Genomic DNA, 18,275 nt, shown 5'->3' on the forward strand with positions numbered 1-18,275 from the left:
GGGCCGCGGGGTGCAACGAAGCAGAGCTCAGCTGCCCTTGGACCTTCACTGTAGACACACCCCTTCCTGGAGTGGTAGATCTGATAGGTATCCTGGTCACTTTACTGGACACTAGGCTTGAGCTATCCCATGGGAGAGCAGGGGACCATCTCTGGAGGGCCTCCCACCACCCCATCCATCTGCCAAACCTGACCCTCCAGCCTGTGGAAGTTGCAAGGGAAGCAAATATCTCAACAGCTTTGTCCTTATGTATCTAATGTGTAGAAGCCGGGTGTGTCCCAGATTAGTCATGTTGGACCCTCCCCTGTCCCCCAAACTCCAGGTAACAGAGACCAGAGGTGCTGAAGAGCCACAGGCAGAGCCGCAGAGTTTATTTACTCCCCTGACCAACTGTCACTGAGTAAACTCCATAGGCCACCCTGCCACCTCACCCACCCACCAGAGGAGCTTCTGGTTCCTAGGCACGCTGGCCCCTGGAAGGAGGCGCCGTAACAGGTGAAGAGGAGCTGACCAAGTCTCAGCAACTGCTGCAAACATGGCCCCCCAAGTGGAGCTGCCTGGAGGGGAGGGATGGGGAGTAGGAGCCACCCCCACAGTCTGAGGCACAACCCAGCCACCAGTAATTTATTAGAGCTGGCTGGGGAAGCAGTGGGGGTGGGCATCCTGCCAGGCCTCCCTCCTCAGCTCAGAGTGTGGTACCTATCGGAGTAGCTAGGGAGCATCTCACTTGTCAAAGTGGTCCAGGGGGTAATGCTCCCCATAGGTCTGGAGATGCCGGGCCAGGGACTCCTGCTGCTTCCGGAGCTGGGTGGGCATCTCCTGATACACGTCCGAGAAGAGCAGGTAGGGGCTGGGCTTCGGCTTGCGCTCGGCCTGCTCAAAGGCCTCCATCACCTGGGGGACACCAGAGGGTGGGAGGCATACACCTCCCCATGGCCCTGCCTCTCCCTGTGGAGCCTGAGCCCGGGGTAGCTGCTGAACCTCTATGTTCCCATCTGGACAATGGAGAGGATGAAGACAAAGGAGGTGAAGTTAACTGTGTCAGACTGTCCCTGAGCGGATCTCCACTGCTCGGAGACTAAGCTGTCACATCCTCAGGCCACCCTCTAAATGGAGCACTCCAGTACCCTCTCCAGAGGTAAGGAAGTGGAAGGACAGCTTGCCCAGGACATACTGCAAGATGTGGCTGAGGCCAAGTGACAGCCTCATGCCACAAGCCACACCTGGGGACACAATGGGTTACCCTCTGAGTCTCTCAGCTTGACAACCCCAGATCCCAGCACCCCATTCTCCCAGAGCTCTTACCCACCAGCACAGCAGCCCCCCCAGCACGCCCGGCCTAAGTGACAGTGGCCCCTCACCTTTTTGCGTGACTGCTTCCGCCAGGCCTTCTCTTGCTCCTCGTCCCACCAGCCACGGCTCAGCAGGTAGAGCCTCAACCTTGAGATGGGGTGGTCCTGCTTGTCCCAGTAGTTGACCTCATCCACTGAGCGGTACGCCGAACTGTCGTCACTGGTGCTGTGGTGCCCAATCCTGCCCAGGAGGGGCCCTGGTCAACTTGGGGCTCCTGGAGTAGGGGGACTAGGGAGGAAGGGGTGGAAAGGGAGCAAAGGCGGGGGGGGGGGATGCCCCCCAGGTGTGGAAGCCACATTCTAGGGGCAGTAGTGAGGGAGCTGCTACAGATGGTAGCTGTCAGGACTGTGGGGGTGGTGATGGGAGAGGCAGGCACCTGTAGGTCATGGCTTCAATGAGGAAGGGCTGGTTCTCTGCCACAGCCCGCCGCCGGGCCTCCTTGGTAGCATTATACACAGCGAACACATCATTGCCGTCCACTCGGATTGACATAATGCCGTACCCGGGGCCTCGTGCCGCTGCAGGGACAGGGAGGCCCCAGGGCTCAGTTGAGGAAAACGTGCAGCGCGAGGGAAGAGCAGGGAGTGAGGCGGAGCACTGAGCCAGGTCCGGAGCGAGGAAATGAAGGCAGAGCGAGGAGGAGAGCGAGGCAGAGCAGGGGGTGGGGAACAGCGCCTCCAGGGCTCTGTCCGCAGGCAGGCGGCGGTGGGCCTTACCAATGCCATCCCCTCGGTACTGCTCGGAGGTGGGCGTGGAAATGGCATAGCCATTGTTCCGGCAGAAGAAGATGATGGGACACTCGAGGGTGGCGGCAAAGTTGAACCCAGCGTGGGCATCCCCCTCACTGGCTGCCCCCTCGCCGAAGTAACAGATGACAACCCTGTTGGCATTGGCTCGCTTGGCTGCATAGGCTGCCCCCACGGCTGCAGAGCAATGAGAGGGCAGTGAGCAGGAGCAGACACACACACACACACAAAACACTCTCTCATACATGCCCCACCAGAACTTGGGCTCAGACTAGCTGTCACTAGACACAGAGAGGAACCCCCCAGAGCCTGCCCACCTGAGTCTTCGGCCTCTCTGCCACCAAAAAACTACCTTCCAATTGCTCAGTCCAGAAACTTCGGCATCCCTGACTCAATACTCTGTCATCCCCCACATTTACCCACCTTCAAAATATAACAAGAATCCGAGCCCTTCTCACCCCAGGGCCAAGCCTCGGGCTGCTTATGCCTGAGTTAACCAGCAGCCACCTCACTGGTGACCTGCCCTGCAGTCTGTTATCCAAGGGATAGCCCGAGGACTCTTAAAACGAGAGCCAGGCAAAGTGACCCCATGACAGAATCCTCTCCAACCCACAGCTCCCAGAGCACTCAGGGTCAAAGTCCCTGCAAAAGGTAAAGATTACAAGGCCCACCCACTCTACACATCCGCAGTCCTCTCCCACCCCTCGCTGTCTCCATCCACCCTGTATAAAGGGGATTTAGGGTACCCAGTGAGCTCTGGGAGTGTGCCTGATTGGGGACTGAGGCCAACAAGGAGTAGAGACAGAGCCTAGGCTCTGGGATCACATGGTCCACGGTTCCAGCTGCTCTTCTACTCCCTACCTGTCAGGAGACCTTTAGCACGTCACTTGACTTTCCCTCCTTGACTTTAATTTCTTGCTCTTTATAACAGGAGTAATAGCAAATAATAACCTTTACCCCCATGGCACTGCAGTGTGACAACAGAAGCCAAGCACCTGCACAGAGCCTGGACCCGGTGTACACGCAGGGGCACTCTGGCCTGTGTGCTCCCCCAGGAGCAGTGGGTCGGGGCGGGCGGAAGCCTGGGAAACCTAGACTGTGGTCATGCTGGCTCAAGGCTGCTGAATGGGGTGAGGACATTACTGGGGCCTCCTCAAAAGGGTCCCAGATGAAAAGTACCTTGAAAGTCCAGAGCACAGGCCAGGGTCTGAGAGCAGCACCATCGGGAAGCCCACACACAAGCCTACCCATGAGGGCCGGGGAAGGGACGGGGTCCAGAAGGTGTGAATGGGTCTGCACACATGCGCGTCAGGGCATGCATCCTCACCCTGAGGGATCTGGGTGGCCAGTGGAGAGGAGATGGTGACGAAGTGGCGCTCATTGCAGCCATAGTGGACAGGCATCTGGCGCCCCTTCCCTGGGTCACTTATGTTGCCATAGCATTGAGCCATGAACAGTTCCAGGGGATAGTCGCGATACATCAGTACACCTGGTGGAGAAAAGGCAGCTGTTAGCCTGGTGAGTGGTTTGGGGGAATCACACCAACCCTGTGGGTGACCCGGGGGGGGGGGGCCTCTTCTTTCCCAGACTTCTGTATCCCTGTCTGTAAAAAAAGGAACCAGAATAGAGCAAGAGGGGCAAATTCAGGACTCACAGGGACCCGGCAGGAGCTGCAGACATGACTCATGGGCAGACGGGAAAGCAGAGGTGTGTCAAGAGGGAGGCCAATGTTCAGATGACAATCCGGGTTTTCAAAAGGTGGCAGAAACTCAGCTAACTAGCTCTTTCTTTCTCCTTCCCACAGCCCTTCTCTTTTGTTAGGGATGGAACTCAGGGCCTCGTGCATGCTAGGGAAGTACTCTACCACTAAGCTATACCCAAGAGACTTTTATTTATTTACTTATTTATTTGGTAATGGGGATTGAGCCCAGAGGTGCTCTACCACTAAGCTTTTTTATTTTTTTTATTTATTTTTTTTAATCATCATACTTTATTTTATTTTTTTTTTTAAAGAGAGAGGTGAGAGAGAGAGAGACAGACAGACAGAGAGAATTTTTAATATTTATTTTTTAGTTTTTGGCGGACACAACATCTTTGTTTGTATGTGGTGCTGAGGATTGAACCCGGGCCGCATGCATGCCAGGCAAGCGCGCTACCGCTTGAGCCACATCCCCAGCCCAGCTTTTTTATTTTTTATTTTGAGACAGCATCTTGCTAAGTTGCTAAGGCTGACCTCCACCTTCTGATCCTTTTGCCTCAGCCTCCCACATCACTGGTATTACAGGATGTTTGTTTCAATGAGAAACTGTGGTATTTTTTAGGTGTCTTTAATGAATACAATTCTTAAAGTACATGCCACCCATTCATATCTTCTGTTCTAGCGAGGTAATATCCTATTTATGGAAGTAAAACCCTCTTTTCAAACAAACCCCTGGTGGATGCCCAGCTCACTATCAAAGGGAACCACTCTGGTGAAAGGGGCCCTGCCTGCTAAGTCAGAGGATGGCAGGAATCTGTGACTATCCTAAAACAAGTAAGGAGTCTCTCTGCTCTACCTGACAAGGGGACAACCTCATACCCCTATCTTCAGCAGTGCTGTGGATCAGATGTCCCATGGCTGGCCCTGAGGGTGTGAGCACCTAGACGCAGCTGTCTGATACCATAGTTCCCAAACCCCTTCCTTTACTGCCAAACCCTTTCTTCAGATGACAATTTAATAGGGTCACATTACATGACACGGCAGTCCCCCTGTACACAAAGGATGCACGTCCTCCCTGAAAAACAACTGCAAACACAGCAAGATAATACGACGAGCCAAGGGCTGTTCCGAGCATCTTTATACAGTCACTAAGTGAATACTACAGCATCCCCGCACAGCAGGCACGATCATCCTCTCACACTCACAGAGGAAACAGACCCAGAGCGCTCCCACAACTGCCTCCAGGTCAGGCCACCAAGTGGCAGAGCAGAAGGGGGCCTAAGGCAAAATTCAAATTAAGACTGTGTCAGAGGTGCTGGGGCGGTGGCTCAGTGGTAGAGCACTTGCCTACCATGTGTGAGGCACTGGGCTCGATTCTTGGCATCACATATAAATAAATAAATAAATAAATAAAATAAAGGTCCACAAACAACTAAAAAAACTTAAAAATTGTGCCAGAGAAAAGCAAGGGAGTAGCTCTGTTTATCCACTCCGTGGATGCCCCCTGGGACGATGGTGAACACAGCTCAGACTGCTTGGACAATCAGCTTTGAAATTGTGCCCTTCTTGAAACTTTAGTCTAGCACAACTTCAACGTTCACCTTTAGAACTAGTTCCCTAGTTATCTTCTGTTATAGAGGTTTGAATGGGCATAATACAAATCTGCACGCTATGTGGCCGCACTGCACAGCAACCGCTAGGGGAGAAAACTCTCAGGCTGGAAGAGAAAAGGAGGTCTTGTGGAGCGTGGGAAATGGTCCAAGCGCTGCCACCAGACATCTTAAAATGTGGTCCCAGGCCCTTCTACATGAGAAGTACTGGGCAGGAGGCAGGAAGGTGTTAGAATTATAGCTTCAGGGCTGGATGCAGCTCAGCGGTAGAGCTCTTGCCTAGCATATATGAGGCCCTGGGTTCCAGCCCCAGCACTGCAAAAAAAAAAAAAAAATATATATATATATATATATATATATATATATATATAAAATCTCAGGCCCGGCACCCAGGAAACTGCAGGTCCCCGGGAGATGATGCTCTATCTTGATCCTTGCTGCTTCTTCACTGTCCTCCTCACTGAATGCCACTCCCTGCTGTGCCCTAGGAAGAGCTCTATACACAGCCCTGGAAGGGCACTAGGGTGCACACAGCAAATGCAAAGGCTGTCACGGGATCAGACTGCTGCAAGAAGGAACACAGCCTAGACCCACAACCTGTCTGATATGTGTGACCCGCCTGGCTTTCACAGGTTAACCAGGATGCCTGCCTCATGCAGAGGGGTCACAGTCTGCCTGCACTCTGTGACAATTCCCATGTAGTAGGAAATTTAAAACAAACAGCACCTTTGCCTTCCAGAGCTCAATGAAACAGGCTTTTTCTAAGAGGACTATGTTTCCTCCCATGTCACAGTGGACAGTGGACTCACCCAAGCCAATGGGCCTCACTAAGGCACGTCAGCTGGGAGTCAGGGAGTCAGCCTTGCCTCCTCACCCAGCACCACAGCCTTGGCATAAACCTTTCTGTAGCTGCCCAGTGTCTGGGAAACCTGATTTTCCTTGTGAATGACACTGAACCTCAAATATTAGAAGCCATTTGCCTCACCTTAGCTCACGTCCGGCTGAAGGAAGTAGATGGCCACCCTCACCTGATTCCACCTCCGTGCTGGAGAGATGTTCCAGAGAGAGGCCCCAGTCACACTATCCACCAACTCTGAATGCTCACTCTGTTCTAGGCTCAGTATTAATAGCTCTGCACCAACTGCCCCATGACTCCTCTCAACAAACATTTGGGGTTACCATTCCCTTAAACAGCTGGGTACAGCAGCACATGCCTGTAATCTCAGCAATTCAGGAGGCTGAGGTGGGAAGATCACAAATTTGAAGCCAGCCTCAGTAACTTAGCAAGACCCTCAGCAACTTAGCAAGATCCTGTCTCAAAATAAAAAATAAAAAGGACTGTCGATGTGGCTCAGTGGTAAAGTCCCTCTGGATTCAATCCCCAGAACTAATAAATAAATAAACAAACAAGGAAACAAGAGTCACAGCATGGTCAAGTAACTTGCCTGAGGTTGCCTGAGAGGAAGGTATAGATTTGCCCCTGGCATGTGCTCACTGATACCCCTGTGGGGCCCCTACGCTAGCACACTCCCAAGTGCCCTCTTGCTGCTCCCTGGGCTAAGGGCTCGCTCCGGGAACTCGCCAAGGCTCAGCCATTTCCCTCAGGCTTGTTCTCTGGTCCTTCTTTTCACTCGCCCTCCCCAGCTCCCCAGCTAGCATCTGCCAAGCTCCCTGTCATCACTGTGTTTGCCATCTTCCCATCTGTCCCAGTTCCCTGGAGGACAGCAGAGCCTGGGAGAGGCCAGGAGAGCCCTACACCAGGTGGACAGGGGTCCACGGCACATGCCGACCTTACTGCATCCTTCCAGCAGCCCTCCACTCTCCTCCAGAAGTGGCACAACTGTGGCTCAAATGACTGGTAGATGCGTGCTCCCCAAAGTCCTGTCCCTGGCCTGACAGCATGGAAAGCTCTTCCTCTGGCTTCTTAGACCTTCGTGGCATTATGCTGCCCCTGGAAGAGCACCTGGGAGAACAAAACTGTGGACCACAACAGGGGCCCCAGGCAGACATACCTGCCTCCCGGTACTGGCCAAACACCAGGTCCGTGCTGTCCAGGGCGGCTGCACTGCCCACGTGGGTCCCCTCCTCGCCATAGTTGGTCATGTAGAAGGAAATCCGGCCCTGAGAGTGGAGGGGGCCCGAAGGCCCAGGCTAGGTTACACTGGGCAATGACCACCATGAGAATCGCACCAACTTCTGATGGCGCTCATCCAGTCTTTCACAAAGTTGGCCCCAGGCCAGGCCACGCAGGGCTCCCACCTTCAGAGGAACTGCCAGGATGGTCAGAGCCAGGGTGTTGGGGTCTCTGGGACAAGAGCCCCAAGAAGGGATGCAGGGAGACAGCCTGGGTGAAGAGGGGAGATGCAGCTCCAGGCAGAAGAACGATAAAGGCCACGATGAGTCCAGAAGGGACACAGGGGAGAGCAGTGAGGGAGGCGACACCCAGACCACAAAGCGACTGGCACAGCTGAGCTGTGCTCTGAGAACAGTGGCACCTGCCCCAGGGAGCAGTGTGGTCACACAGGTGTCCAAGATCTCCCCACTGTGTGGCACATGGAGGACCCAGGGCCCACAAGGGAGCGGGAGACTGGGAGCAGTGGCCTCGCCTGGCAGGCAGGGAGAGGGGCAGACAGAGGAGTCCTCAAAAGCTGAGCTAGCAGTGCCGAGGGTGCCCAAGCCAGCCCCCTTCTCTAGAACCCTCCAGCCCTAGGCCCTGGAACAGAACGCTCAGGTTCCCGGCGCCCTGGTAGCCAGACTCTTCAAGTTTGCTTGTGCTCTCTGGGTAAAGGACTCTACTGCTGGCATCACCCATGCCCCGCCCCCTTCTTCTTCCTGCCTCGCTTGGAGCCATGATGCCTGGACCTGTGGCAGCCATCCTGTGAATATGAGGCAACAAGCACAGGATGAAGGCCAACTCGCCAACAATGAAACAGAAAGAGAAGAAGGGACTGGGTACCTAGTGGTGCTGCTGAGAAATTGAATGATTCTTCAGGTGAGACCTAGAGACAGCGGCTAAGAGGAGAAAGAGCTGGCAAGGGAAGGGCAGGGAAAGGGATGAGATAAAGGTTTTCAGTTTGAGCAAGGGGTGACTTGTGGCACCCACCCCTGATAAACGGACTGGGAGAAGAAGAAGAGCAGGTCTGGGAGAAAAATGCCAAGGTCAAGTTTGGACAGGCTGAGTTTGCTGTGGGACATCCAAGGCAAAGTGCCAAGTAGATCTAGAGTTCCAAGAAGTCTGGAGAAACAGGGAACTCCTGGTGTAAGATGGAGATGAGATCACCCAGGACTGGAGAAGGTGGAACAAAGTGAGCTTGAGGTGGCCCCCTAAGGCCACCCCCTGCTAAGTCCCCCTTGGGGCTCAGCAAAGCCCACCTCCATGTGCTTCCTGGGCCTGGTTTCAAGTGCTGTTGGGAAACCAAAACAGTGCTTTCTTCTAAGTAGGGAGCCAATTAAAGGTTAACTAGTCTTCCAGTGCCAACTGAGTGGGAGGACGGTAGCTTTCAGTTCAGTATGGAGAGGGGCCTGACACAGGACTCAGGCGAGTGGCTAAGGTTACTGGGTGCCTAACCCTCTTCCCTCTGTTAAGAGAGGCACGATGGCACACATCTGTAATCCCAGTGACTCGGAAGGCTGAGGCAGGAGGATCACAAGTTCAAAGCCGGCCTCAGCAACTTAGTGAGACCCAAAGCAACTTAGCAACACCCTGTCTCAAAATTTAAAAAAATAAAAAGGGCTAGGGATGTAGCTCAGTAGTAAAGTACTCCTGGTTTCAACCTCAAAGAGAAAGAGAGAGAGGGGACATTTATTCCACTGTAGGTAGCAACTAAAAACAGATATTACTGAGGGGGACTTGCTAGAAAGTTCTATAATGGTTTGGGTGGGGAGATGGCAGCTGAGATGTGCCATATCTGACCTTCCACTTTCCTTCTACTTGCTGCCTGAAGTGAGACACAATAGAGGCAACTCTGGCACCTTTTTGGATCATGAGTGGACCTTGAAGAAGGGAGAAGCCAACATTCTGGACATTAGATCAGAGCAGTGAAAGGAGGCGAGGTATCCACTGATATCATGGTGACATCAGACCCGCCTCAAATCACCTGTACACTGATTTTTTTTTTTAATCCAAGTGACAAACTATTTTATCTGTTAAGCTACTGCTTTTGATTTTGTTTGCTAAGGCTTTTCCTTGGAGTGAGGAGGAATCTGTCACTTACAGCTAAACATAATCCTAGTATACATACATAAGTTCAATTGTGAAAGTCATGGTAATCTGCCTAAGTGTCAGCCAATGGGCAAGGCCTTTTATGCTGGGTCTCACAGAATTCCTACCCCAGCCTTATGGGGTAGCATCTAGCATTATCCCCTTTAAAAAAAAAATTTATTTACATTTTTTGCAATGCTGAGGAAGTGCTCAGAGATAAAGCAGCCTTCCCAGGGCCACAGAGCTAGAAAGGGGCAGAATTAGGACTTGGATCTTACAGGCTTGCTCTAGAGCCTATACTGAGTCCTTTCCCTCTGCCACCTCTCCGTGAGCCTAGAGCTGCTCAGTACTGACCACTAGCCACAGCACTATGCCTGATAAAATGCCACCGATGCTCAAGAATGAAGAAGGCCAAGACAAAAGAAAAAAGAGAGAAAGATGTCTGAGAACTTCTGAGCCCTTGGATCCAGCTAAGCCTGCAAATAGGGCCCTGGGGACATGAGGCTGAATCAATAAATTCCCTGTTGGTGCACATTGGCTTGACTGGGTCAGTCCTCTGACACTAAGTCTTCAAAAGACTGACACATTGGATATAGGCCTTGAGTGGCCCCTGGACACTGCGGGAAGCACAGAGGGTCCACCCTGCTTCTCAGGTCTATGAGCTCTCCCAAGGAAGGGCCATTGGGCCTTCTCCTCTTTGGCCTCTCCCAGCACAATGAGCCCAGGCAGGCACACACACACACAGGTGTTTTTAATGACTACATCCATCTCTCTGTCCTTGGGCTAGACCCCTCCCATACTTCCTCAAGAGTCCTGAGAGAATCCCAAGAACTCTAAAAACATCTCCATCCCTCCCTTCTCCTTGGGAGTTGTCCTTTGGTCCAAAGCACAAGTACAGGATAATTCTGACTCCCACCCCAGGCCTGTCCCCATGCACCTGTCGCTGGGACTCATAGAGGATCCGATCCATGGTATTGAGCAGTGTCATGCTCCTGTAGAACTTCAGCACCTTTTCCTGGGGCAACTGTGGTCAGAGACAGATAGGGGCATATGAGACCAGAGAAGAGACAAACAAGGGACTTGGACATGGGGGGAGGGGCAGAAGGGAGCAGCCTCACATTGGGGTCCTCGCTGGGGTTGATGATCTGGCCCTGGCGGTCCATGACACGGTAGATGGGGATCCCGGAGATGACATTTGGCTGGATGAACTCGAGCTTGTCTACAAACTCTGCTGAGGCCCCTGGGAACTGGGGCTTGTCGTCCAGGGAGGAGAACTGCTGCTGCTGCTGCTGCTGCCTGGGAGGGTGCTGGGGAGAAGGCGGAAGGGGTACTGAGTCAAGAGCCGCACTGAGGTTCCGGCTGGCTCAACACCAGCAGCCACAAGACAGCATGATGGGTAAGCAGCACAGCCCCAAGGGGTCTGGCGCACAGGGTGTGAACCCTGCTCTACTTTATTGCTGTGACACCTTGGCCAAATTACTACAATACCATAGAGGTTTCTCATGTGAAAAATCAGGATGAAAATGACATCCCCCAGCAGCAGAGTGTGTGCTTCACGTGTGTAAGGCCTTGGGTTTATTCTCCAGCACAAGAACAAAACAGTAACATCCACTTGACAGAGCTATTGTAAAAATGAAATCACTTGGTCTGAATGGCAGGCTGCTCAGGAACTGGAAGCTGTTGCCATTCTCATTATCACAGGCTCAAAGTCTTCATCCTGGCTTTTGAGATCTCCCCAGTCTGGCCACAAGTCTCCCTCTGTCCCCCACTCCTACCACAGGCATGTTCAGACACCCTGACAGACCCATTACTGACCCCAACGCCACATACCAGGGAAGCCAACCCAGAATAGAGCTTAAGTTGTTGAGTTTTTAAGAGTCAGATTATCGGGATTCGAATGTCCTTCTAGCTGACAAGGGACAGGGACTTCCCCTCTTCATGTATCTCCTTTCCCCTCGAAAAAATGGAAAACACCTCATGGAGTGCTGCAAAGTTTAAAGGAAACCGTGTATATTTCAGTAGACTATCTGCAAAATAGTAAATGTTCAAGAAAAATGCTGGCTATGAGCAGCTATCACACTGCTGCTCACCCTGACGAAGTGGCCTCCTCTCCCATCACCTGGCCAACTGCACCACACATTTTGCTACCTTCTTGAAGCCAGGCCTGGCTTCCCCTGCAAGCTCAGACTGATTGATTCAATAAATATTTGAGCACCTGTGCAGGGTTCTGGGAACCCTAAATATCTGTCCTTGCTACCTACTAGCAGGAAGACAGATGCTGGACAAGTAAAGCCGAGGGGAGCCCTATTGCCCAGTGGTACTTTCTCTTGGCACAGTGGAAATGGCAAGGCCTCTCTGAGGGAGTGATGCTGGAGCTGAGCCTGCAGGACAACTAGGAGTCAGGGAGGGCGCATCTTGGGCAATGGGGACAGAATATGCAAAAGACAAAGAGCACAGCACGAGGCATTCTTCCCGGAAACTGGAAAGTGGCAAGGAGCCCTGTGGGGAGATCACACTCCTCAGACCAGAAAAGGCAGAGTTGGGAAAGCCTGAGAGCCCCGCAGGAGGTAGACCAATTAGCGCTCTGCCTTCGCCACCTCAGCGAGTCCTCAGGGCACCTGTGAGGTGGGCTTGTTCCTCTTGCCTGGGAGGAGAGGCGGGAACCAAGGCTTGGGGAGGTAACCAGTCTGCAATGGGCAAAAAAATCAGAATTTACATTAAGACTGGGCTTCTAACCTAGGGCCTGAGATCCAGACCTCAAAACCCAAGCTCTAAACCCCAAGGCCAGCTCAGTTTCCACATCTGCGTCTTTCCTTTCCACCGCTGCCTGGCTTCCTCCCAGGTCAGTAGTTGTGGCTTCACTTTCAGGGGGAGCTAGAGGAGGACCAGCTCACCATGAGCTGCAACTCACATGTAGGGGCTCACGTGTCCCCCTCCCTTCCTTTAACTGCAGTGAACAAGCCACCAAGTTTTCTGGGGGTAGCATGCAATGTATGTGCAATTATCTGCATTTGTGGTGGTGAGGAAATGACACTCCTGGCAGCAGGGCAGGTTGGGGCCTGACACACGGGCAGACATGCCTTCCCCTCTGACAAGGCAGCACCTGCTCCCCTTCCAAGCACTGGGCACGGCTAGGCCTTTACGTGGACCTGGAAGATTCCTCTGTTTTGTGTCTGTCTCTCACACATGCAAGTTCCAGGAAGGCAGGGGTGGCATCCAGGTTGGCTCACGTAACAGGCTTTTGATGGATAATTACCAAACGAACGGATGAATGAGCAGTTAAGTTCAGTGGCTCTGGAGTCAGACTGACCTGGATTCCAATTTCTGAGCTTACTGCGTGGCTCTCTGCGAACACTTCATCTCTTTGAATTCCCTGTGAAAAGCCTGCAGAGAGCTATGTGTAAAGTTCCTAGTCCATGCACACAAGGGGTCAGCACAGGTCCGGGATGGAGGGGGGGTACTGTGTGTTTAAAAATTTTTATCTGCAGCATCACCACCACAACCACCACCACAAAAAAGGGAGAAAAGAAAGAAAGAAATGGTATTAGAGAAAAAAACAAAACCTGGGAAGGTTAAAAAGTAGGAAAGCAGGGGGCTGTGGGTATACGGTTCAGTGGCAGAGTGCTTGCCTAGCACACGCAAGGCCCTGGGTTCCAACCCAGCACCAAACAATGATCCCCACAAAAAAAAAAAAAAAAAAAAAAAAAAGGAGGAAAAAGGGAAATGATGGGCACCTTGGGAAGAAGATGGACAAAGGAGCGTGAGGAGGAGGACTGGCTGTACCTGAAATTAAATTGTAATACCAGGCGGTGACTCCAACACACATTGCCAAGGGAGAAACTGAAGCACAGGGGAAGTGAAGGACGCACTGACAGAATGGGCCTCAGGGCTGATGTTGGGGAGGAATGTTTTATTACTTTTGAGACAGGGTCTCACTAGGGGCTTGGGGGGGGGGGGTCAGAAGGGAAGGGGCTGAGGGCTGAGAAGAGCCAGGGTGTCAGAGCAGGACCATGGCCTAGAGTCTGGAAAGCTTCTGGAGGGCGTCCTGGTGAGCCCCTGATACCAGAGCTGAATTCTCACCATGAATTCCAGTCTCCTTTATGATGGCCATCCACACCCCATGGTTCCTTGGAGGATTCAGTGAGCTCTGCAAGGGGCTCAGCTCATGGCTGAAGCCTGAGGAAATACTTATTATGGATGGGGTGCAAAATATCTACTAAAAGGGGGCCGGGGTTATAACTCAGTGGCAGAGCATTTGCCTAGCAAGTCTAAGGCACTGGGTTCAATTCTCAGCACCACGTATAAATAAAAATAAAGAAAGGTCCACCAACAACTAAAAACCATATATTTTTTAAAAACGCCTACTAGGACTAGGGTTGTAGCTCAATGGTAGAGCACTTGCCTAACATGTGTGAGGCATTGGGTTCGATCCTTAGCGCCAGATAAAAATAAATAGAATAAAGATATTGTGTCCATTTACAACTAAAAAAGAAAGAAAAGTTTTAAAATGCCTACTAAAGGATATGATCCCACCCATTTTTTTCCTTCAGTTTGGGCAGCTGGCCCAGTGGCCAGTGGCTTATGATGGCAGAGGCTACACATATTTATCAAAAGTCTTAGAACTACAGGGGAGCCCTGGCCACCTGTGCTGAATGGCCTGGTCTTGCCCAACAAGTTTGGGAAGGCCGCTGTGAGGTCATTCCCTCAGGCACCATAGTCAAAGGCACAGCATCAAGCAGACCTCAGGAGCCTGTTTCTCCTGTACACATCCTCCTGGGCTACCATGAGGATGAAATGAGTTGATGTGTACATGACCCAGTCCAGTGCCTGGAGCACAAGTGCTTGACAAACACAGTAGTAGCAGGTGTACCAGCTGACCATTTTGGTCAAAGAGGCAGATACTGAACAATGGCCCCAAGGTGGACCTGAAGGGAAGGCTGGAGACAGGGAGGGATGGATGACAAGCACAAGGGGAAAGATGGTATGATGGTTAGCCACAGGACAAGGTAGACTAAACTGCCTGAGTCCAAATCCTGGTTCTGTGGCTTTCCAGCCCCGTGACGCTGAGCAGGAACTTGTCTCCCTGAACCTGCGTGCCTCTCCATGGACAGAACAATATCTGCCTCACAGGCTGTGGAAGGTAGGGTAAAGCCACTGCCTGCGTCATAGGAGGAACTCTCACCAGCTATGACCAGAGGGAACAGCAGCATTACTTCCTGGAGGATGGGACTTGAGCCAGGCTGCTGGACACGCTGGGCTGGGACAAAGGCAAGGGGAGTGGAATGCTTCAGTACTGGGGAACAACAAAGGCCCCAAGTCTGGCACCCTGGAGACCAGGACAGCCAGAGCTAGCCATGCGCACAGGTGCCACATGAAGCACTTAATCTAAGCGCCTGTGCTCACTGAATTCCTACAGGACCTGGGTGAGACCCCCTCCATCAGAGGTCATGGGTACCTACTACATGGAGCTATTGCATAGGGCACTGGAGCCCCTGACAGGCTATCCCAGAAGAGCTGGGCTGGAGAAACTTTACTGGTAATGAGCATAGACTGCGCTCCAATTGTTCCCCGACTTCCAGCAGGGTAGGGACTCTACTCATTCCCAAATGAGGCTCAGAGGTGAAATGGCCCCAACAGGCCCAGCCCTGGGGTGGTGTTGCAAAACTGACTCATGACTACCTGTCAGTCTGAGTTTTCTTCCTTTTCTCCCTAACCATTAAAAACATCTGCTATAATAGCAGCAGAGGGAAGGAAATCAGGCAAGCACTCAAGGGCAGCAGGGTGCTCAGGAAAGGGGTGATGAGAGGAGAGGCAAGAAGGCAGGGGACAAAGAAAGGCAGCCCCATCCCTCCCCGAAACCTCCTGCTCTCATAATCTACTTTAATCCATCTATTACAGTAAAACCTCCCAACCTCCTCCCAAGACACTCTTCACCTCCACCTGAATAAAGCTGTACTTTCCACCTTCCAATATGGCAGCCACCAGCCATTTAAACTCATCAGAATTGAGTAAACTTCAGTTCCTCAGTCCTGCTAGCCACATTTATTTTTTATTTAATTTTTGCAGTACTGGGGCCCAAACCCAGGGGCACTTTACCACTGAGCCACATCCCCAGCCCTTTATTAATTTTGAGTCGGGGTCTCACTGAGTTGCTAAAGCTGGCTTTAGTAGCTAGAATTATAGATATGTGCCACCACATCTAGCTTTGTTAGCCACATTGAAAGTGTTCAGTAGTTACATGTGGCTGGTGACTACTGTACTGGACAGCATGAATAGAAAACATTTCCACTATCAAAGAAAGTTTTATTGGACAGCCCTGGTCTGCAATCTTTACTATTATCCCTTCCCTTCACTCAAAAAAGTAGGGACTTTTAATCTCAGAGCAAGTAGGATAAAAACAGGTGGGGGAAGGGCAAGTGATTCTAAGAAAACATAAAATTTAGGGCTGGGGATATAGCTCCTTTGGTAGAGTGCTTGCCTTGCATGCACAAGCCCCTGAGTTCAATCACCAGCATCAAAAATAAAATAAAATTTAAAGTAGGTAAATCAATGAAAAGTAGAAACTTCCTTCTCACCACCCTCTCCAAAACAAACAAAGGAGAAAAGGAAAGGCAACAGAAGACTAAGCCAGGAGGAGAACAGATTTAATCAGTCACAAATGACCTTTCCCTAGTTTACCCTCCTGTTTGCCTCCCGCCCCACTTGCTCAACCAATAGGCTCCTGGGACTGGCATCAGCTGTGGAGGATCTGATTTCTTAAAAAAAAAAAAAAGCCACAGAGAACAGCCATTAACAGGAGACTACCCTACCCCTGTTCCCCCAACCTACTCCTGTAACCCTTCAGCATTTACCTGCTTCAAATGACCTCCTTCCTGGGGACTCCTGCCTCATTCCTGACCTACTCTCTTACCCTGTTTCTCCTCCTACCCAGAGCTCCTTCCTACAGATTTCATCTTCTCTGCCTTATGAATTGGGGACAAGACTGCCAGGAACAATCTCAGAAGATCTTGAAATTTCAATTCCTTCCAGAGCATCACCAATCCAGCCTGCACTCCCACAGAGTCACCTTCTTTGCTCTCTCAATCTCCAAGGTCAATTTCTGTCCCTTCCCTCCTCCCTTACTAACAACAGTGGCCAAAATACCTACTGCCCTTATGATGTGTAGGTCCAATTCTTAGCTCTTTATGTATTTTCACAACAACCCTGTGAGGTGATCACTGTTAACATTCTACAGTAAGGAAAATTACATCAAGAGAGGTGTCAGGTTCAGGCCCCTGTCCAGGGTCACACAACTGGAAAGTGACAAGGTGGGATGCAAACCCACTGATGTAGCTTCAGAAACTACCCACATAACCATTCCTGTCTCATCTGGAATTTTAGCTCATAGATCTTGCAGTTCACTGCTTTTCCCCCCTCTAAATACAGGCTCCCAACTACTTTTTTTAATATTTATTTTTTAGTTGTAGTTGGACACAATATCTTTATTTTATTTATTTATTTTTATGTGGTGCTGAAGATTGTACCCGGGGCCTCGCACGTGTTAGGCAAGCGCTCTACCACTGAGCCACAATTCCAGCCCTCCGACTACTTTCTATTGTTGTTACTTTTGTGATGGTTGGGAATCAAACCTAGGGCTTTGCACATACTAGGCAAGCTCTAGCCCCAGGACTCAACTACATCTTTTTGCAGTGTGATCTTCCCCTTAGCAGCATGTACCAAAAGCAATTCAGACCCTTTTGATAATTAACAAGGCTTTCTCAAGTGTTTTCGAGAAACGTGGGCAAAGAGCCCTGTCTGAACCTCCCTCCCGCTTTTCTCCCTTCATCAATTCAACAAACATATACTGATCATCTCCTGTGCACGATATCCACAACATATCTTAACTTTCCATCAGAGGACACAGGAATCAAACGAGTTTCTCCGTAATCGGCTTTCAATTTAGAACTGGGGAGAAAGAGCAAAGAAACGCAAAGCCCCGTAAAAGCTTGTGACAGGGATCTGTGCTCTCCTTTCTCTGTTTCAACAGGACTTTTTACTCAGAAGGAATTCTCCGCCTTACTTAGTTTCATTCTCCGACTTGTGAGGGGAAAGTTCTCCTGCGACCCTTGAAGGCGCCTCCCCAGTGAGAGGGAAAGAGGAGGAACCCCCATCTCAATCTCCAAGGTGTCACCCGCCCTCAGTATCCACACAGGAGCTGCCCCGCTTTTCCTCTCCTAAGGAGACGGAAGCTCTTTTTTTAAGTGTCCTCTCCAATTCTCCCACTGCTTTTCCCTCCGTGACTGGTGACTGCCCTCCTTCACACCCTGCAGAGAACCCACACTCTAAAGATAGGCTTTACGCCCCCATATACCCCTTAGAAAAAACCGCCTGGGGCCTCGGTACTCACAAATCTAGCCAATCCCCGAGCCATAGGCTGCCGCAGCAACAGGAGGGTAGCCTGGCCCAGGCCTCGTCTAGGCCCCCAGACCCTAGCCACTGAGATCGCTACCGCCATCTTGGCTAACAAGCCCTTTTGATCCGCCCCTCTCCTAGGCCAGACTCGGGGCTGCCCCACCATAAGCCTGATTCAAATGCCAGCATAACCCTGAGAAAAAGAACACCTGCTTCCGATAAACAGCATCCAGGACACATATATGGGTGGATAAGACAATACATATTCCCAAAAG

General features: G+C 51.4%; 1 protein-coding gene across 1 annotated transcript; it reads right to left on the reverse strand.

The window, feature by feature from the left end:
• Positions 1-342: 342 nt before the first annotated feature.
• On the reverse strand, positions 343-18,113 carry Bckdha (branched chain keto acid dehydrogenase E1 subunit alpha). The gene is made up of 9 exons (XM_076839488.2): positions 17,996-18,113; positions 10,728-10,916; positions 10,547-10,633; positions 7,421-7,529; positions 3,427-3,588; positions 2,070-2,276; positions 1,730-1,871; positions 1,362-1,533; positions 343-894 (listed from the first exon to the last, which is right to left on the reverse strand). The coding sequence occupies exons 1-9, from the start codon at positions 18,101-18,103 to the stop codon at positions 724-726; spliced, it is 1,347 nt and encodes a 448-aa protein (XP_076695603.2). The 5' UTR covers positions 18,104-18,113; the 3' UTR covers positions 343-723.
• Positions 18,114-18,275: the final 162 nt, after the last annotated feature.

Source organism: Callospermophilus lateralis, chromosome 18 (assembly GCF_048772815.1).
Source record: "Callospermophilus lateralis isolate mCalLat2 chromosome 18, mCalLat2.hap1, whole genome shotgun sequence".
Lineage (NCBI taxonomy): Eukaryota > Metazoa > Chordata > Mammalia > Rodentia > Sciuridae > Callospermophilus > Callospermophilus lateralis.